The following is a 21,837-nucleotide window of genomic DNA, read 5'->3' on the forward strand; positions in this document are numbered from 1 at the left end:
TTCAGGCAAGGGGAAGGAATAGGCTATGAGAGACGTTTCGGGGTAACCGAATTGCGCACTAGGCCCAGCCTTAATAAACAAGCAGCATAGGATGTGGCCTGCAAGGGTGCCATTGCTCTCCGGTGACAAGTGGACTGTTTTTACACCTTCCTTCTAAATAAGGAAGCAGCCTGTCAGACATATGACCGCCGACCCAATTTGGGAGCTGCCAAAGTGTCCACCATGTCCCGCAGTTGCTTAACGCCACCCAATGAGGTCTCTCCCTTCCTTGGTTTCACGGGCGCTGTGACAGTGTTCCGTTGAACTCTCCACAGACAAGGCACTGCAGTTCAGCGAATCTTTTCTTGCTTGCTCGCAACTTCACTCTCTCCATCCTCGGCCCTTGTATTGTTCGACCGGGCAGCGGTGAAGTCAGCATGACGTCATCTAGATATGCGATAGCCTGGCAAGGTGAAACAGAGTTTTGGTGAGTGGTTTTCTCCACGGCCTGCGTTGCCTACAGAGAGAGAGAGGCGCGGAGCTGCAAAACATGGTAATCATCACCGCCACCACCTCAAGCTCTGCCGCGCACTCTCCTATTTCTACCCCTCTGCACCGGGGCTCTTGTTTCATACCCAAAGTTCAGACTTGCGTTCCAAAAATAATCCACTGCCAGCATGCCGAAGGAAGAAAAACAAGAAGAGTGGTATTTTTAGGGCCATTAATTTTGACCACGTGCCCCGAAGGTAAACCGGAAGGCCATTACCCAAAGGCTCCTCATCAGTATGTCCTACGAGGCCAGCACGCACTGGACGTTGACTGCGATTGTTCTCTTGGGGTACCTAGTCGGGATTGTGTCATCATATCCTATTCCAAGCAGGACAAATGCAACTTTATTGGAGAAAAGATGGGAGACCCTCTTCTCCCGCTCCATTCTGGGCATCTCGGGGGAGAGATCGGACCTGAACTGGGAGAGTGACTATTTGCTAGGTATCAAAAGAGTGCGGAGGCTCTACTGCAACGTGGGCATCGGGTTTCACCTCCAGGTCCTCCCAGACGGCAGGATAAATGGTGTACATAATGAAAACCAGTACAGTGAGTTGCTTCCACAGATGTAATGCAATAGACATCACATAAAGGGGTCGTCAATAATTATGCATCTAACAGAGCCTATAGCCCATATTTTGCATGATGTGTCATAAGACGCGAAGGGAACATTGGATGACTTCTAGAGCAAAGACAGATCTATTAAAAACACTATCCACCAGTGCTAAATATCTCCCTAAGCTCAAACATGACATGAATGTATGGACGTATTTAGACAACAACTTATTTTTACACTGGCTCCTACAGCGGCCCAGAAACGAACAGTCACCGACACCGCACACGTCCAGAAGGGACTATTATTACACTATAGCCTAAACTGAGCAAATATCGAACATTGAATGTGGGAATGTATATAGAACAAAGACTCAGCATCATGCGTAGCAACCTGCAAGGTTACACCCACAGACGTAGAGCACATCCTAGCTATAGCCTAGCCTACAACCATTTCGAAACATATTTTGTGCCAATCTGATCGGATGTGTTTTTCCAATATCTAATATTTGGTATTTTGTTCAATTAGGTCTATTAGAGATCTCAACGGTAGAGCGAGGAGTGGTTAGCTTGTATGGTGTGAGAAGTGAGCTGTTTGTCGCAATGAATGGCCGAGGAAGGTTATACGGAACGGTAGGTATGCTCAGTATTACATTTATTGTCCTGCAATATCTGTTTGAATGGTTCCGCGTGGCATTTGCTATTTTGACTGATCGGGTTTTATTTGCATGTAATTTAAAGATATTGGGTGTGCCTATCTTAACATGTGCTGTGAATTATGTGATAAGACATATGCTTGTGGAATGCTATTGGTAATGGTATTTTTTATGGTTAATTATATATATGTTTACCCTTATTATGCGTTCGTATTTAATTGTAGGCAGCAAATGAGCTAGGGGCCTGTTCATGGTCGACTTGCCTTGGGCAATAATGATGAGGTTAACAGACGCATCATTTTGTCACGCTCTGTAATATGGCCCTGCGTGCGGGGGAAAGCCCCCAGACACTCCATAACCTGCCATCGTGACTTGGGACCATATGAAATTCGTCCATTAAATATGAATATTATTTACATGTTAGGTTACATTTGTAGGTTATGCCTATCACTGAAGCCCCGTTTATACCTGGTGCTAATATGGGACCTTTGTCCTGATCTTATATACATTCTGATTGTGCCCACATTTCCAGAAATGTGTGTACACATTATATTAAAATGTGTCTTATCTGTCCACTGTGTCTGCATTGTGACCAGATTTGCTGGTCCCTTCACTTATGCAAATGATTTCACAGCTATTATTTCAAAATAATATTTCTTTATTTTTAAGACACATATTGATGTAATCAGTTAATGGTGCCTCCTGTCAATGATTTTAGAGGGCAAAATAATTAGGATTTAAAATGGTTTCTCTGTCCAGATCTGTCTACACTTGTAAGATATCCAGACACAATGTGTGACTGACTACCTCCGGAGGTGGGCAGGATGATCTGACCACAATCAGATCACAATGTGTCTTTTGATTGTCTACACCTGTCTACAAATGTGGGCAAAATCAGGACAAAAAATGCAAATTAGAACCAGGTATAAATGGGGCTTGAGTGAAGTGCATCCTCTGACTATGGATGTTGAACAAATAGTTTTGAGTTAGGCTTGAGTTAGTCTCCAACAGGTCAATCAAGAGCTACCAGTAGCTCACTGCCCACCTGTGAGTAGCTCACCAAACAATTCTGAAACTACACTCAACAAAAACATATGCTAGAATTTCAAAGATTTTACTGAGTTACAGTTCATTTAAGGAAATCAGTCAATTTAAATAAATTCATTAGGCCATAATCTATGGATTTCACATGACTGGGAATACAGATATGCCTCTGTAGGTGACAGAAAGGTAGGGGTGTGGATCAGAAAATCATTCAATATATGGTGTGACCACCATTTGCCTCATGCAGCGCAACACATTGCCTTCGCATAGAGTTGATCAGGCTGTGGATTGTGGCCTATGGAATGTTGTCCAGCTCCTCTTCAATGGCTGTGCGAAGTTGCTGGATATTTTCCTGGAACTGGAACACGATGTCGTACATGTCGATCCAGGGCATCCCAAAGTGCTCAATGGGTGACATGTCTTGTGAGTATGCAGGCCATGGGAGAACTGGGACTTTTTCAGCTTCCAGGAATTGTGTACAGACACTTGCTACATGGGGCCATGCATTATCATGCTGAAACATGAGGTGATTGCGGCGGATGAATGGCACGACAATGTCCTCAGAGTATTGTGGTGGTATCTCTGTGCGTTCAAATTGCCATATATAAAATGCAATTGTGTTCATTGTCCAGTAGCTTCACCCTGCCCATACCATAACCTAACCGGTTATGATGCCGAACTGCAGTCAGGACAATAAGCACCCAGATTAGCTTCCCTGAGATGGATTTTGACAGTTTGTGCAGAAATTCTTTGGTTGTGCAAACCCACAGTTTCATCAGCTGTCAGATGGCTGGTCTCAGACAATCCTACAGATGAATAAACCAGATGTGGAGGTCCAGGGCTGGCATGGTTGCACGTGGTCTGTGGTTGGAGACCTGTTGGATATACTACCAAATTTTCTAAAATGATGTTGGAGGCGGCTAATGGTAGAGAAATTAACACTCAGTTCTCTGGCAACAGCTCTGGTGGACATTCCTGCAATCAGCATGCCAATTGCACGCTCTCGCAAAACTTGAGACATCTGTGGCATTGTGTTATGTGACAAAACTGAGTGGTCTTTTATTGTTCCCAGCACAAGGTACACCTGTGTAATGATCTTGCTGTTTAATCAGCTTCTTGACATGCCACACCTGTCAGGTGGATGGATTATCTAGGCAAAGGAGAAATGCTCACTAACAGGGATGTAAACAAATTAGTGTACAACATTTGAGAAGAAGATTTTTATGTGTATGAAAAATGTCTGAGATCTTTTATTTCAGCTCATGAAACATGGAAAAAAGACTTTCCATGTTGCGTTTATATTTTTGTTAAGTATACATGCAATTTTCACGTGTTCTCACAAGTATCAGACACCGCAAGCTCCCAGCTAGCCTACTATCTAATCAACGCAACATTGACATTATCCCACCCCAGGTTAGCCACTATTGGCCAAATCTAACACAATATCTGCCAATTAATTTCCAGCAATATTGCCCCTGTCTGTCTGTGGTGCGCGCGTTTGTCTATCACTCCGTGTGTAGCCAGTTGACGTGATTTTGACAGAAATACTTTCCCCAAAACCTTCTCAATTAAATGTTAACGGCAAAGTAGAATTATCTGGTAGAAGTATATCATGAGTAAGTATTTGTATCTATTATGTGTTATTTGCAAACTTTGCAGCAGCAGTACATAACCATGCTAGACCGGCTCGTTAGATGACACATCCCTCGCTTGCCAGATGCGTAATTAAAGGGGCCAGATGCGCAATTAAAGGGGAATTACACTCGAATCAAAATGTGTTCGTTTTCTACTAGACCCCCCCAAAATTGTCTTCTGATGTGATTCAAGCATTAACATGGACTCAGAACGTTCCAATTTTGTTGGTTCTCTATGAACAATTGTACATTTGAGAGTTAAAAACAAAAAACATCGAAAACCAGGAAAAAGAAAACTGAGAAAAGATAATTTGGAAAAATATAAAGCAGAATTGGAGAAAAAAAATACAGATTTTATAGGGCCCCCTTAGAGTTGTTGATGAACTATTATTCTTCCAGGTATATTGACAGAAAACAATGCACTACTTTCTCTTGTACCCCAAGGACCCAGAAAGAGTTGCAGAGAGAAGGAAAGAATGTGCCTATTTGAAAGCTAGACATTTTTTATTTTTATTAGCTCTTGAAGGTTGGAGACCACTGTAATTAGGGTATCTGACGGACTTCATCAGCTCCCCGTCTTGTCGATAGTCCCAGCACATGCTATCTTTTCACAACTTATTATTGCAGAAATTGTCAGAAAAATAATACTCTGAAAAAGATTATTTGTGAAATGTTTATCAGGATAGACAAATACGATTCACAATGAACAACTTGCAAGGTGAGCAAAAGAAGGTCCATACAGCTTTCCAATTGCGCATCAATGAGCATCACCAAAAGGATACAGTTACATAGTGCATGCAATTAACAACACAATTACATTTAAGACATACTCTGGTATTTTGGTAACTAATAAAGTATTTTTTACACCTCTCGCTTTGGGCTGGATGTGTCAATGTGTAGTTCATGCATGCATAATCTATGATCAGAATTACTGCCTTACCTCAATTAGCCACGAAATCCCTAGTTTGAAAGTAACTGTTTTCTTGAAGCTGTGTTGTGCCATTTTCCCTACATTTCATGCAATGTAGGCCAGCCCCCCAGCAATTCGAGTTTTAACCAATGAGCTTCAGCCCCTCAAGCATTTGATTGACAGCTAGCAAGAGGACTGCCCAGCGTTATCCAATGAGGTTGCACAGCCCAGTGGACACAGTAGAGAGAGAGAGCGCAATTACATGGTGCACATGTGTGACGTAGTACGCAATTTTAAGGGACCACTTTTGGTTCGTGAGTGATACATTCAGAACTACTGGCTAAAAAGTATACAAAAGTACTAGATAATTTCTTTAATTATTGCACTAATAATTCATTGGTTAATAGGCTAATTAATTACCCCATATGGGTGAGAAATCAGTTGTACAGCAGTGCTACCTGTGTGTGATACACATTCATTGATGTTTTAAAAGGCTAGTTCACATTTACTTATTACTACACATAAATAAGTCTATAGACCTGTAGTCTATAAGAGTTAGTAAACCAACATTTGTTTTTGTTCAGTTAGCTGCAGCTTAGTATTGTCTTCATCAGCACAAACTATGGGAGTGGTAGGTAAGGTCCCTGTTAGCATGCTCCCTCCAAAACAGCAACATGCACAGTGCATTTTTTGTTGTCTGATTCTGATATTTCAGGATTATATCAGTCAATTTCAATTTTTTTATTGTAGTTTTCAATAAAAAAGAGAACATGCTGCAATTTTGGTTAGATATCCCCTCAAGAACATACATGATAAACAATTTAGTTTATTATGAATTTTGGATGGAGCAAGATATGTGCTAGTCTTCAGAGACAAAGGTTTACAGGTTCTTCCATCAACCCCAAATTTGCTACAATATGTTAGTGCATGGCTCCCCTACTATACATGTGAACTAATTCTGGGTGAGGATGAAATGTATGCATGGCATGTATTTTTCAGTGCAACTTGTACAACTGGATAAAACTGGTAACTGAAACTTAACTTGGCCATACATTTTCTTTGACCTTTTCTCCTTTGTTATTTTCAGACAGTCTTCCATGATGAGTGCAAGTTCAGAGAGAGCATGCTTCCAAACAACTACAACGCCTATGAGTCTTCCGTTTACAGAGGCTCCTACATTGCTCTCAGCAAACATGGCCGTCTGAAGAGAGGCAAAAAGGCCACCACTGCCATGACTGTGACACACTTCCTCCCCCGAATATGAGCAAAACTGGCAGGCAATAACTCACTTATTTGCACATGTGGATTGTTGTCCAGGTAACATTATACTGTATACACCAATACAAATGGATTGAAAAAGAGAGAAATACCACTATATGATAGTATTTATTCAGTCTTTATATGTATATTTCGGTAGCTTACTTTGTATTAGAACTTACGGATATGCCATTAATTGCTGCTTATTATTTTATCAGTATTATATAAGGGGTGGAGAAGCTTCATCTGTCCCCTTCACTTTGAATGGGTGCTTGCCATACATAAATGGTGGAGACCTTGCCCTGTCAGTAGATGACAGCTCATCTCAGCATCTAGAAGTGAAATGGATACTTTTTTATTACCTCAAAGCGCCATTTCCCAAATGAAATAATGTGTGCATGATATTTCTACTGAGAAGAATGCCTGTTTACTTTGAACTTTTGTCATTATCCATCAAGAACTAAACATTTTCCATAATCTGTGTCAACATTATATCATTGTCTAGTGAGGGCAACTAGAGCACTCACCAAATATTTGTTTCCTTGCTTTGTGATGAGGGGGTGGTTGCCTTTGATTCCTACTTGTGGCTTCTTCCCTTGCATGTGAGAAACGCTCCCCTCAGTCAGAAATAGGGATGACACGCAAGTCATCACTCCCTCAGTGACTCCGGGGGGCTTTAGCCCAATTCCTAGAGGGCCAAAAGTATCTTCAGTTTATTTTCTTTCCAAATTTAGATCAGTTAAGTAATTGAGACTGTGTTGGACAGGACGGACCCCTCAGGAGCTCACAGCCATTGATGTGGGAAGCTAGAACTGGAGACCCACCATGCTAGGAGAACTTTGACAATCCTGTTTTTTATGAGGCTGGAGGGTTTTATGAGGCTGAGTGTGAAATGGCTGGATGTTTAGACCAGATTGAAATGTGTGTGTGTCTGGTCTGGACTAACTGGGAGACTGCTGTATCGATCGATCAAACAGTTTGATTCGTTTTTTAAACTGATGAGGGTTGAAACCTTAACTTATCTGCCGGTTTGAATTTTTTTTTTAGCACTTTTACAGTATCTCCATTTCTGCAGTAAATGTTGAGCTGCATAAATAGTGCTTGTTTTCACGTTCAATCTGTAAATGAGGGTCTGCTACATTAATTCGAAAAATATGTAAATATTCCTATTACATTTTTTGAGAAGGGATCATTATTTCACGCAATTAAGATGTGCTAACAACATTTCAGGTATCACAATCTGGCTATTATGTCTAATATCTGATATTTAGATAATAATAAGGATTGTACTCATATGTACCTGTTTCTCTCTTTTATTGTTTAAACTGGTTATTAATTTGTAAGATCTTGTGTGGAAGAAAAACAGAAGCAATGTCTCAAAGCAATTCACCAAAGGCTTACAGTAGTGATGTTTGAAGTCAATGCTTGCTTGCTCTCCTCCTCGAATACTGTACCTGAGCAGACCCCCCTTGGCCAGTTGACACTGTAAAACCCTTTGTTCAACAACAGTCTTGAGATTCCAAAAGTATCCTTCCTCTCCCACCCGAAGCCATTTTAGTACAAGGTCAGAGTCATAGACCTCTTTCACTGTGTCTAAGCACATGGTGTTCAGGTTCACCAGTGTCACTTTGCCCCTTTGACGCCTCTTTGCCCTACGTTCGCTCCGTTATTCCTTTATTTATTTATGAATGGTGTGTAGCTCAATGAAAACCTTGCATGAATGATATAAGGTGATTTTTGGTTGTAAGTGGTTTGATTCTGTATCTCTCTTTGACTGGTCGCCAATGAGCATGGATTTATTGGGAATGGAGTGGCATAATCTGATTTAAAGATTTACCTTTGGCTATTACAATGCTATAAGTATGTTTGGTGTGTCTGAGTAAAATACACAGGAAAGGTCATCTTTGACCTCTTTTACCAAACTTTAACTTCACGCCTGTTAAATTCTACTTCCAACACAGCATTGGTAGCCCACTGTAAAATGGATGTGAGATGGTACTTACCCACACACAAGTACTTACAGTAGTAAGGAGACAGGCTGAGGCTTGACGCAGTGTCTGGTTGTGATGGAACACAGGAAGCATCTGTGTCAAATCAAATCAAATTGTATTGGTCACATACGTGTTTAGCAGATGTTATTGTGGGTGTAGCGAAATGCTTGTGCTTCTAGCTCCGACAGTGCAGTAATATCTAACAAGTAATATTTGACAGTTTCACAACATATACCCAAAATACACGTAAATCTAAGTAAGGAATGGATTAAGAATATATATACATATATGTCAGTGAGGCATTGGACTAAGATACAGTGGCATAGTATAGAGTACAGTATAAACATATTTACAAACATTTACAAACATATTTACAAACAAAGTGACTAAGATACCGTAAAATAGTATAGAGTACAGTTTACACATATGAGATGAGTAATGCAAGATAAGGAGACATCATTAAAGTGGCTAGTGTTTCATTTCATTGTCAACAGTCATCATACTCCATATTTGCCACAGCCAAAGAGAAAGCAAAGTTCCAATCACATCAATTCACCAAGCTGAAATTGTATTGATGTGCTAGCTAGGCGCTATTTCAATCAAGGAGGATGGCAGACAATGAAAATATGTAACACAAAGGCTGTTTTGGATTTAAACCGTTATGAGACAAAACACGATTTTATATGGATAACTAGTAGTGCTGTTGCTTGAACAATCGTGCTCCCAGGAGATATAGCTACTGCAAGTTAAAAGTGTTTTTCAGTCTGCCAAGTAGAATCATCTCTACAGCTAGCACCAGATCAAGCCCACTTTCATTGTCACAATGGAACTGAAAAATGTCTTCACCACCACCTACCTATTCAGGATGATGATCAGTAATTGAGGAATGAATGAAAACAAGCTTTTCCACTGTCTTGCATGTGTTCGTCTGGGATGATAACAGCAGGATTCATGGTTTATTGAATTTGGATGGTGCAACATCTTATCTTCCATCCTTTCTTCTCCCCACAATGTCGTCATAATAAGACATGAAATGTGAATGTTCATGAAGGTGAATAATATTTGTTTTGATAAAAACATCCTTATCATTCTTTTTTTTCATATGGGCAACAGGACACTATCATGACAACATGCAAATACGTGAACTGAAATAGATATTTGGAAGTGTGAGAATTGTGCCTCTGTCACAATGGCTTCTCATGTCATGACTGGCACCTAGTTCAGTGTCCACCTGTTAGTCCTGACCATAGGTCTTTGTACCAAATGTATTAAAGCTGCTTAAAGAGTGTTAGATACTCAAATGGTGTTCAAGCCTACAGTAACTTACAATACAGTGCGTTGCAGGCTCTCCAACTTGTGAAAAGGTGCTATGGGTGGTAGTGGATAAGGGAGTGGTGGTAGCGATTCAGTGTGTGTCCCTGTGTATCGGCAGCCTAAGTTTGAGTTCTCTCAGTTTTCTATTCCTGCACTGAGGGGAGTGTGCTTCCTTCTGAATCCCCCTCCTCTTTTTTAACATATACCTCACCTTCTGCCTTAGTTCCGATTTATTGAAATGATTGTAAATTAGTTTGAAATAACAGACTTCTCCAATCATTTGTTTCTTAAAAAAATATGATGACGAGTAAGAATGCTAATATACTAAAAATGGTTTTCCTTTTATTTTTGTACGTATGTGCTGTGCACAGCAGTCAACTGTATTCCTGAATGAATAATAAAACATGTTTTATATGGGTTGTTATTGTTGTTGTTATTTTATGCCTGTGGTGTATATCAATTGTGAACTGGATTTAGAATGATTTAACCTCCTATGTGTTGATTTGGTCAAGGCCACCCTGAGTATTTTATATTGAGAAGTAGGTAGGTAATACAGTACTCAATACAAAATATGCCAGCGGTTTACATGTTTATTTGTGGCAGTTGATAAATAAATGTAACTATTTCAACGACTATACTGCAATTCTCAACATACTCAAATTCCTTTGATATATGTGAAGCTGGGGCTCCCCCTTCTGGCAAAAAAATAACTATGGCCACGTTTTGGGAAGAATATGGTTCACCCAAACCACCGTGAAGGCGATTATCAGAGAGCTGGAATGGCATATGGGCCAGTTACCTTTAACCTTTAAAGTGAGGGGCGGTGGTGAAATTCCCTGGAAATGTAGGCTACACGATTATATAATACATACATAATTTCCCGCACATACAATATTCTGTAGAGCTTGACACCTGTTTTTTGTATAGGTTAGAGCGAGCATAATGTATTGTTAGCCGTGTTATTTAACCTCAAACTTTTCATGAAACTCAATTTCACATCCGGTCAGCCAAAAAAGTCTCGACAGGGTTGGGCCAGTTACGGAGCTGTCAGTCTTCAAATTTAATCTGTGGCCTCTGTTCCCGTCAATTGTGTTTAACACTGCACCTTGAGCACCTCAGGATTACCGTGTGAACCGGCACATTTCCCAACATGCAACCGGCTCTCGTCGTGATCTGGCTGGCCGCTCTACAACAATCCATTCCGGTCAATTGTTTCCCTGTACACCTAGACCTGTCGCCGCCGCACAGGACAATCAAAGGAATCCTCGCGCGCTCCCAGTCTGTCGATACAGGACATTATTTATGGAATGTGAATTTGAATGGACATGTAAAGAAAGCCATCTTCACAAACTCTCTCGGTAAGTGTATTTTTCTTTAACTATTTTCATACTACCCAGCTAGCACATTTGGTTCCTTGGAAGTTGTGGGAATGTACATTTTTGGTTCAGATGTAGCACCATCGGTTCTAAAGTGGTGTGACAAAAGTATTGCGTGTCTTTTCAGGGGCCTGGAGTTTTTCCTGATCTCATGACTTGGGCCTGGTTTCCCGATAGTGATAAAACATTAGTAAGCCTAGGTTTCAACAATGCATATTTCCTACTGCATGCGTTTCCCAAAACACCACGCAGAGAGCATGTTCGCTAAATGTGTTGATACTGATAGGATCAGAAGAACGAACACTGCTCTCGGATCTCCCTTTCCAATCTTAGCTCAATATTTGAGTTTTCCACAATACTGATGACATAACAGCTCCTAGAGATATCACATATGACTACAAATATTGAGGCGGCCTTATTCTTATGCTTTCCCTATAACAATGCACTACATCCAGATTTGGCACACGTTACACCATTAAATATATGCAGGCCAACATTACAGAAAGTAGTGTACAAATAGTTAAATGAAACTACATTTCATTAACATAAAATGGATTTCAATATTATTCAAATACATAGGTCTATGTAGCCTATACTTTATTACTTTTAATACAGCCATCTGGGTTTTCATTTAAAGTGTCTTTATGTCCTTCACTTGTTTTGCAAAGAAATGGGCAGCTTTGTATTTGTAGTCACTGTCACATTCATTCTAAAGTTAATCGGCAATCACATAAAGACAAACATCTTGATTTTGTGTTTAACTGAGATCTTGTGTATAAAGAGACGCAGAAAGGCAAAAAGGCATTCACAACGTACTTAGCTGTTCGAGTAGTCTGAGGCGGTCATTAAATAACGAGTGTTTTTCAAGAGCAACTTTAGTAACGTTGGTTTTAGGAAACGGCTCAGAGATCTAAGGATGCTCCTATGACGGTTCTAATGATGAACGTAGCCTTTAAATGCGTTTGGGAAACTGGGCCCAAGTCAGGTAAAATTATGGGTCCTATTCGTAGGTTATGTCAAAATATTATTATTATAGATGACGTATCTTCCCAATTAATCTGTGCTTTGACTATGGGACTGTGCCATACACATTTAGCTAGCTGAATGCATTCCACCGAAATGTGTCTTCTGCATTTAACCTAACCCCCCCTGAATCAGAGAGGGGCGGGAAGCCTGCCTTAATCGAAGTCCATGTCAAATCAAAAGTTATTTGTCACCTACAGATGTTAATGCAGTGTAGCGAAATGCTTGTGCTTCTAGTTCCGACAGTCCAGTAATATCTCACAAGTTATCTAACAATTCCCCAACAACGACCTAATACACACACATCTTAAGGGGTGAATGAGAATATGTACATATAAGTATATGGATGAGCGATGGCCGAGCGTCATAGGCAAGGTGCAATAGATGGTATAAAATACAGTATATACATGTGATATCGGTAATGTAAGATATTTAAACATGATTAAAGTGGCATTATTTAGAGTGCATTGTATAAATTGACTAGTGATTAATTTATTAAAGTGGCCAGTGATTGGGTCTCAGTGTAGGCAGCAGCCTCTCTGAGTTAGTGATTGCTGTTTAGCAGTCTGATGGCCTTGAGATAGAAGCTGTTTTTCAGTCTCTCGGTCCCAGCTTTTTACTGACCTCACCTTCTGGATAGTAGTGGTGTGAACAGGCAGTGGCCCGGGTGGTTGATGTCCTTGATTATCTTTTTGGCCTTCCTGTGACATCGGGAGGTGTAGGTGTCATGGAGGGCAGGTAGTTTGCCCCCGGTGATGAGGTGTGCAGACCGCACCACCCTCGGGAGAGCCTTGCGGTTGAAGGCGGTGCAGTTGCTGTACCAGGCTGTGATACAGCCCGACAGGATGTTCTTGATTGTGCATCTGTAAAAGTTTCAGGGTTTTGGGTGACAAGCCAAATTTCTTAAGCATCCTGAGGTTGAAGAGGCGCTGTTGCGCCTTCTTCACCACACTGTCTGTGTGAGTGGGCCATTTCAGTTTGTCTGTGATGTGTACGCCAAGGAACTTAAAACTTTCCACCTTCTCCACCACCCGGGGAGCAGTTGTTGTTGGGGGTTAACTTCCTTGCTTAAGGGCTTGCTAGGCTACTAAAGCTACTAGTTTTTACATTTACATTTAAGTCATTTAGCAGACGCTCTTATCCAGAGCGACTTACAAATTGGTGCATTCACCTTATGACATCCAGTGGAACAGCCACTTTACAATAGTGCATCTAAATCTTTTAAGGGGGGTGAGAAGGATTACTTTATCCTATCCTAGGTATTCCTTAAAGAGGTGGGGTTTCAGGTGTCTCCGGAAGGTGGTGATTGACTCTGCTGTCCTGGCGTCGTGAGGGAGTGTGTTCCACCATTGGGGAGCCAGAGCAGCGAACAGTTTTGACTGGGCTGAGCGGGAACTGTACTTCCTCAGTGGTAGGGAGGCGAGCAGGCCAGAGGTGGATGAACGCAGTGCCCTTGTTTGGGTGTAGGGCCTAATCAGAGCCTGGAGGTACTGAGGTGCCGTTCCCCTCACAGCTCCGTAGGCAAGCACCATGGTCTTGTAGCGGATGCGAGCATCAACTGGAAGCCAGTGGAGAGAGCGGAGGAGCGGGGTGACGTGAGAGAACTTGGGAAGGTTGAACACCAGACGGGCTGCGGCATTCTGGATGAGTTGTAGGGGTTTAATGGCACAGGCAGGGAGCCCAGCCAACAGCGAGTTGCAGTAATCCAGACGGGAGATGACAAGTGCCTGGATTAGGACCTGCGCCGCTTCCTGTGTGAGGCAGGGTCGTACTCTGCGGATGTTGTAGAGCATGAACCTACAGGAACGGGCCACCGCCTTGATGTTAGTTGAGAACGACAGGGTGTTGTCCAGGATCACGCCAAGGTTCTTAGCGCTCTGGGAGGAGGACACAATGGAGTTGTCAACCGTGATGGCGAGATCATGGAACGGGCAGTCCTTCCCCGGGAGGAAGAGCAGCTCCGTCTTGCCGAGGTTCAGCTTGAGGTGGTGATCCGTCATCCACATTGATATGTCTGCCAGACATGCAGAGATGCGATTCGCCACCTGGTCATCAGAAGGGGGAAAGGAGAAGATTAATTGTGTGTCGTCTGCATAGCAATGATAGGAGAGACCATGTGAGGTTATGACAGAGCCAAGTGACTTGGTGTATAGCGAGAATAGGAGAGGGCCTAGAACAGAGCCCTGGGGGACACCAGTGGTGAGAGCGCGTGGTGAGGAGACAGATTCTCGCCACGCCACCTGGTAGGAGCGACCTGTCAGGTAGGACGCAATCCAAGCGTGGGCCGCGCCGGAGATGCCCAACTCGGAGAGGGTGGAGAGGAGGATCTGATGGTTCACAGTATTGAAGGCAGCCGATAGGTCTAGAAGGATGAGAGCAGAGGAGAGAGAGTTAGCTTTAGCAGTGCGGAGCGCCTCCGTGATACAGAGAAGAGCAGTCTCAGTTGAATGACTAGTCTTGAAACCTGACTGATTTGGATCAAGAAGATCATTCTGAGAGAGATAGCGGGAGAGCTGGCCAAGGACGGCACGTTCAAGAGTTTTGGAGTTTTTTGTTAGCTAGCTATAGATTGGATCATTCTAGCTAGTTTTGGAGGATGACTAAACTGCTTTTATTAACACATACCTTGATTTCCATGAACATTTGTGTTCGTTCATGAGGCAGGCAGGAGAGGGACAGTCATAAGTTAACACAGCCAGAAAGTTATAAACTCCGCCTATTTCAAAAATGTCTCATCTTAAATCAGATTTTAAACCTAACCACACTGCTAACCTTGTGCCTAACCTTAAATGAAGACCAAGAAGCACATTTTTGTTTTCATAAATTTTTATGATATAGACAATTTTGACTTTGACAGTATTATCTAGTGAAAGCCCAGGAGAGGAGCGAAGGAAGAAATCAAGTGCTGGTGTAATCAAATGTAGTTGTCGGGAGACATGGTTGATGAGACGCTGTAGCTAGGAGACCACTGTGACTGAACCCACCTGTTGCCGAGAGTGTGGGGGTTACCACGTGAAATCTCAGTGAAATCTCAGTGAAATCTCAGGGACATCTCAGGGACACTTGACAAAACCAAGGAAAACAGGCTTTAATTAGGGGTGGTACTATGTCAACTTGTCCAATAAGAAACGCCTGCTTTCTTTTCCGTTGCAAAACATTTTCTACTTTTTTCTATGGCGTGAACAAAAGAATATGGTAAACTTGTTCGGTGCTGCTGCTTTGAAAGTGTTGCCCCACCAGATTGAAAAGGCAAATGCTGTCTCGCCACATGTTTTCGGGCAGCTCTGTTTGTTTCACAGGAACGAAGCCATATGTTTTCTGACCGGTAAAACACTTTTTTTTTTACATTCTGAGAGCAGAAGTAAAAATGGACTGTTCTGGGAACGTTTATTTTTAAGTTGCAGGAAGGTTCTGAGAACGTTTTACTCTTGTTCCTTAAACCTTTTCCTGGGAGGTTTTATTAACGCTCTGAGAACGGAAATTATAGGTTAATTAGGAGTTTTCTTAATGTTTCAATAAGACCATAACACTGCTAGCTTATTTGGGGTTTTAAAAAAAGCACAAGATAGGACAATGGAAATTCCTTTCCTTAAGCATTAATCATGCAAACACATAATTTTTTTTTGTTGTGACAAGGCAGCTGTGAGATTCTAACCTATAATCTTCTGTTCAATATCCATGGAATTAGTTCACTACGCCACCAGGATGGAGCTAGAATGTCGTGTTTTCTTACCAATATAAAGCTGTTATTTTTAGTCTATTCAAACAGACCCTATTTCAAAGGAAACAAGCACTCATTAAGATCAGGTGTTGCCAATTTAGTGGGCATGGCCAACACACTTAAGATAGAGGATGGAGAGTTGTGTTGATGCTGAGAACGGAGTGTATGTTTTTCAATAACAATCTTAGAATGGTCTCTCTGAACATTACTAAAGTTTGCTTGCGGTTTTTATGGAAAGTTTTCTTGACCTTCTCGGAACAATTTGAGAACATGATTTTAAATAGAACCATTAGGAAACCTGTAGGAAACTTTATCCTTAAGTTCTGAAATCCCCACAGAAGAATGTTGTTTCTGAACTGTTAGAGTATATTCCAAGTGTGTGTGTTGAGAATGTTCCAAAGGGAAGCAACTATCCTGTAGGGGTTGATACCAGTATTGTGACACTCATTACTATCGCGTCAAGGACACAAAACACGAAGCGTCTTTAACTTATTTAGGAAAACTGCCCTAATGTTGGAAAAAAACATTATGTTGTCATCCAGAGGCACATTTTTATATTTTCAAGCCATAGCACACAGTATTTTACATACAGCAGGTTTTTAAAGAGTGTTGCTCTGCGTTTTCATTTTTGCCATGGAAAAATAAATATTATGATACTGGTATCATCCCGGCCTTACTATCCTGCACCATTCTCAGAAAGTTGTGGGAATGTTGTATGCAAAATAACCATAGGACAGCCACGCTCTCACCAAGCTCTAAGAAACATATGGTTCTCAGAACGTTATGTGCTAGCTGGGTATGCTTTATTTTATAGTTAATTTCACATGCAGATTTCATTCAAGTTTTCACACTCAAACTAAAGCAACTGTACAGATAATGTCAAAATCAACTAATTCAACAAAGTGCCTTATTTAGGATTGTTTAATCATTTACCAAAAGGAATCCATTGTCTGTCTCTATGTACAGTATGAAATTGTGACATGTTTTTTTTTATTTTTCCATAGTTGTCCTCCCAATAAGAACAGAAACAAGTGACTTTGTGTCAATATTGGACTTGAAAAGTAAACGTTTCTTATGTGTCGACGTCGAGGATAAGTGGTTCAGTTCTGTAGGTATTGCATGGCAAGTCATCCATGGATGGCCACTCTGGGAACAGTCAAATCTGCTCTCCCAAATCACTTCACATTCATTGTGTAATTAATTTCCGTAGAATCACTTTACCTATTCATGTGACATTCAAGTTGTGTTTCTGTTGTCACTCCCTACCAGATGATGTTCAGCAGGAAAGAGTGCCTTTTCCAGCACAGGCGGATGGAGAACCATGTTGACGTGTTCTATTCATCCAGCAATGGACTGTTGCTCCTACTGGAAGGGGCTGAGATCCCTGTGAAAGGGTATGACTTGTTAAAGAGACTCATGGTTTACAGAAGAAAGAGGAGCCAACAGGAGAACCCAAATGTAGACTCCATGGAGGATCAGGACCTGGCTATGCAACAGGACCAAGAACGAGCTGGAGCCATTTCCAAGGAGACCATCACTTCTTGTGACGACCCTTTGCGGGTGTTGCATTCCAATAGCCCAGGCAGTCCTACCAAAATGGCTGTGCAAAAGGCAGACAAAGTGGCCCAGGGTGGTCTAGCGGTCTAAGCAGATGCCTCCGGCACACATCTACGGTGTTGTCAGGTTTGAATCCAACCTACTGCCTTCTCTCTTTCCCTACTATCTTCCCTACTATCATCCTCTCTCTTTATCTTAGGGGTAAGCAACCTTGTTCCTGGAGTGCTTGCAGGATTTTGCCCCAACTTGGCATCACACCAGACCAAATGAGCAAATTGACTAAATTCAACACACCTGGTCTTCCAAGTTGGTTATATCAAAAACAAGTCCTTGCGTCACTCCAGAACCAAGGTTGCCTAGTCCTGCTCTAACTGTTCAATAAAGTCAGAAAATAGCTTAAAAATATATTTAAAAAATGGAAAATGCAGATAAAGAGTGAAGCATTGGCCAATGGCTTGACTCGTAAGGCCAGAGAAATGAGCTTTGAATTTGAAGCTTGTCTGGAAAATGTTTAAACTTTTTGCTAGATAACATTAAGGGATATACAGTAATGCCATGCACCAGTCAAATCAAATTCAAATCAAATCAAATGTATTTATATAGCCCTTCGTACATCAGCTGATATCTCAAAGTGCTGTACAGAAACCCAGCCTAAAACCCCAAACAGCAAGCAATGCAGGTGTAGAAGCACCAGTGCCTCAATCCTCATGAGTTTGTGGTTTTGCAATCGTAGTCTGGATGTAGGGGTCACAATACAACTTCAGAAGGAGCACGTTAGATTGAAACAAGGAGGTGAATTAGAAAGCTGATCAGTGAGCATCATGAGAAACAGTCTTACATGCTTCTATGCTGAGGTAGTGCTTCTTAAGGTCATTAATGAGTGGATGAGAATGGGTAGATGAGACCATGTGTATAGTGCAGTGAGAAGCCAACCCTTTGGTTATGCAAGGGTGTGATGCACTTTTTCACTGGGACCAGAAATCAGCCCTGGCATTTGTAACACACCGGCCCATTTCTTTCCTCAAGGCCCAGACAGCGACCATTTTTTTTTTCTCCCCCTTGTGGCCCCCATTCTTAGCCTGATGATGATGATGATCATTTTGCACAACAAAAAAAACAAGTTAGGCAGGCCCACGAGGTAAACAATCAACCCGGCCCATCTGGAATTTTTCACGAAATGCCTGATGGCCAGTCCGCCCCTGCACTTTTTAAATATTTACATTACAAAACACTTTCAAACAGTTTGGACTTTCATCCTTGACACAGAGAAAACCAATCAAATCATCCTGAAAATATGCAGACTCATTATGAAATGGGCACTTCTTGTTTTTATAACAGCGAATAAAAAGTTGAGTCACCCATTTCCTTTTCTACATTACTTAGAATCATATATCAATTCATACAGAGAGACGTTTGAGTAGCAGTTGATGAGGGGCCTGTTTGGCAACATTAAACATAATTTGTCCTTTTTGGGTAACGCCTGGGTTGAACCAGTGTCATGTTGTCCTTTTAACTCCCTTTAAAAAGTACCATTTTAAACTGGTTTGGCATTGAGCCTGATGTTGCAATAATTTGTTTGCATGAGATTTTGCTATGTATGTCAAAATGGACCAACATTTCTGTATGAATTATTGTAATTGACAAGTAAATATTAATTGATACAATATTGCATTAATGCATTGTAACTTCTATTAATTGAAGACCATTTTTCAATGGATGTGTTATGGTATTACTATATGTTGTCAATCTATAGGTTGTGGTGGATGTTCACAATGTTTAAATATGGTAAATACACTATATATAAAAAAGTAAGTGGACACCCCTTCAAATTAGTGGGTTCGGCTATTTCAGCCACACCCGTTGCTGGCATGTGTATAAAATCGAGCACACAGCCATGCAATCTCCATAGACAAACATTTGCAGTAGAATGGCCTTACTGAAGAGCTCAGTGACATTCAACATGGCACTGTCATAGGATGCCACCTTCCTAACAAGTCAGTTCATCACATTTCTGCCCTGCTGGAGCTTCCCCGGTCAACTGTAAGTGCTGTTATTGTGAAGTGGAAACGTCTAGGAGCAGCAATGGCTGAGCCGCGAAGTGGTAGGCCCCACAAGCTCACAGAACAGGACCGCTGAAATGCGTAGCGAATAAAAATTGCATGTCCTCGGTTACAACACTCACTACCGAGTTACAAACTGCCTCTGGAAGCAACGTCAGCACAATAACTGTTCATCGGGAGATTCATGAAATGGGTTTCTATGGCTGAGCAGCTGCATGCAAGCCTAAGTTTACCATGCCAAGTGTCGGCTGGAGTGGTGTAAAGCTTGCCGTCATTGGACTCTGGAGCAGTGGAAACGCATTCTCTGGAGTGATGAATCACACTTCACCATCTGGCAGTCCGACAAACTAATCTGGCTTTGGCAGATGCCAGGAGAATGCTACTTGCCCCAATGCATAGTGCCAACTGTAATGTTTGGTGTAGGAGGAATAATGGTCTGGGATGGTTTTTCACGGTTCGGGCTTGGTCCCTTAGTTCCAGTGAAGGGAAATCTTAACACTACAGCATTTTGTATTTTTATTTATTTATCCTTTATTTAACTAGGCAAGTTCGTTAAGAACAAATTTTTATTTACAATGACGGCCTACTCCGGCCAAACCCTAACGACACTGGGCAGAATGTGCGCCGTCCTATGGGGCTCCTAATCACAGCCGGTTGTGTTACAGCCTAGAATCGAAACAGGGTCTGTAGTGTCGCCTCTAGCATTGAGATGCAGTGCCGTAGACCGCTGCGTCACTCGGGAGCCCATACAATGACATTCTAGACAATTCTGTGCTTCCAACTTTGTGGTAACAGTGTGGGGAAGGCCCTTTCCTGTTTTCAGCATGACAATGCCCCTGTATACAAGGCGAGGTCCATACAGAAATGGTTTGTCGAGATCAGTATGGAAAAACTTGACTGGCCTACACAGTGCCCCGACCTCAACCCTATCAAACACCTTTGGGCTGAATTGGAACGCCGACTGCGAGCCAGGCCTAATTACCCCACATCAGTGCCCGACCTCACTAATGCTCTTGTGGCTGAATGGAAACAAGTTCCCACAGCAATGATCCAACATCTAGTGGAAAGCCTTCCCAAAAGAGTGGAGGCTGTTTATAGCAGCAAAGGGGGGGGACCAACTTTATATTAATGCCCATGATTTTGGAATGAGATGTTTGACGAGCAGGTGTCCACATACCTTTGGTCATGTAGTGTATATCAATGTTGTGTTTTGCTGTCATTTGAAACTATACCAAATGTTAGCTGGTGCTGGACACCATTAGGAAAAAGCAATGAGCCATCACAATATAATATGTATTTATTCAAATGTATTCACATATTGTTATTTATAATGTGTAATATTTTGTATGGATGCTTATTGTCTTATCATAAAATATATACACTGAACAAAAATATAAACAACATGCAACATTTTCAAAGATTTTACTGAGTTATGGTTCAAAAAGTAAATCGGTCAATTGAAATAAATAAATTAGGCCCTAATCTATGGATTTCACATGACTGTGAATACAAATGTGCATCTGGTCACAGATACCTTTAAAAAAGGTGGTGGTGTGGATCAGAAAACCAGTCAGTATCTGGTGTGACCACCATTTGCCTCATGTAGCGTGACAACTCCTTCACATAGAGTTGATCAGGCTGTTGTGGCCTGTAGAATGTTTTCTCATCCTCTTCAATGGTTGTGTGAAGTTGCTGCATAATTAAATCACATTTTATTTGTCACATACACATGTTTAGCAGATGATATTGCGGGTGTAGCGAAATGCTTGTGCTGAAACATGAGGTGCTGGCAGCGGATGAATGGCACGACAATGGGCCTCGATCTCGTCACGGTATCTCTGTGCATTCAAATTGCCATCGATAAAATGCAATTGTGTTTGCTTTCAGTAGCTTATTCCTGCCCATACCATAACCCCACCGCCACCATGGGGCACTCTGTTCACAACGTTGACATCAGCAAACCACTCGCCCACACGACGCCATACACGCGGTCTGCCGTCTGCCTGGTACAGTTGAACCGGGATTCATCCACGAAGAGCACACTTCTCCAGCATGCCAGTGGCCATCGAAGGTGAGAATTTGTACACTGAAGTCGGTTACGACACCTAACTTCAGGTCAAGACCCTGGTGAGGATGACGCGCAAGCAGATGAGCTTCCCTGAGATGGTTTCTGAAATTCTTTAGTTGTGCAAACCCAGTTTCATCAGCAGTCCGGGT

At 41.8% G+C, this 21,837-nt stretch overlaps 2 protein-coding genes across 2 annotated transcripts; both read left to right on the plus strand.

The window, feature by feature from the left end:
- Positions 1 to 306: 306 nt before the first annotated feature.
- Positions 307 to 10,300, plus strand: LOC118395857 (fibroblast growth factor 6-like). Its single transcript, XM_035789838.2, has 3 exons — positions 307 to 1,074; positions 1,607 to 1,710; positions 6,409 to 10,300. The coding sequence occupies exons 1-3, from the start codon at positions 765 to 767 to the stop codon at positions 6,583 to 6,585; spliced, it is 591 nt and encodes a 196-aa protein (XP_035645731.1). The 5' UTR covers positions 307 to 764; the 3' UTR covers positions 6,586 to 10,300.
- Positions 10,301 to 10,705: 405 nt separating this feature from the next.
- On the plus strand, positions 10,706 to 21,329 carry LOC118395856 (fibroblast growth factor 23-like). Its single transcript, XM_035789837.2, has 3 exons — positions 10,706 to 11,241; positions 17,008 to 17,111; positions 17,273 to 21,329. Exons 1-3 carry the CDS (start codon positions 11,034 to 11,036, stop codon positions 17,648 to 17,650), a joined length of 690 nt encoding a protein of 229 aa, XP_035645730.1. The 5' UTR covers positions 10,706 to 11,033; the 3' UTR covers positions 17,651 to 21,329.
- The last annotated feature ends 508 nt before the right edge of the window (positions 21,330 to 21,837 follow it).

The sequence above is a fragment of the Oncorhynchus keta genome, chromosome 17 (genome assembly GCF_023373465.1).
Source record: "Oncorhynchus keta strain PuntledgeMale-10-30-2019 chromosome 17, Oket_V2, whole genome shotgun sequence".
NCBI lineage: Eukaryota > Metazoa > Chordata > Actinopteri > Salmoniformes > Salmonidae > Oncorhynchus > Oncorhynchus keta.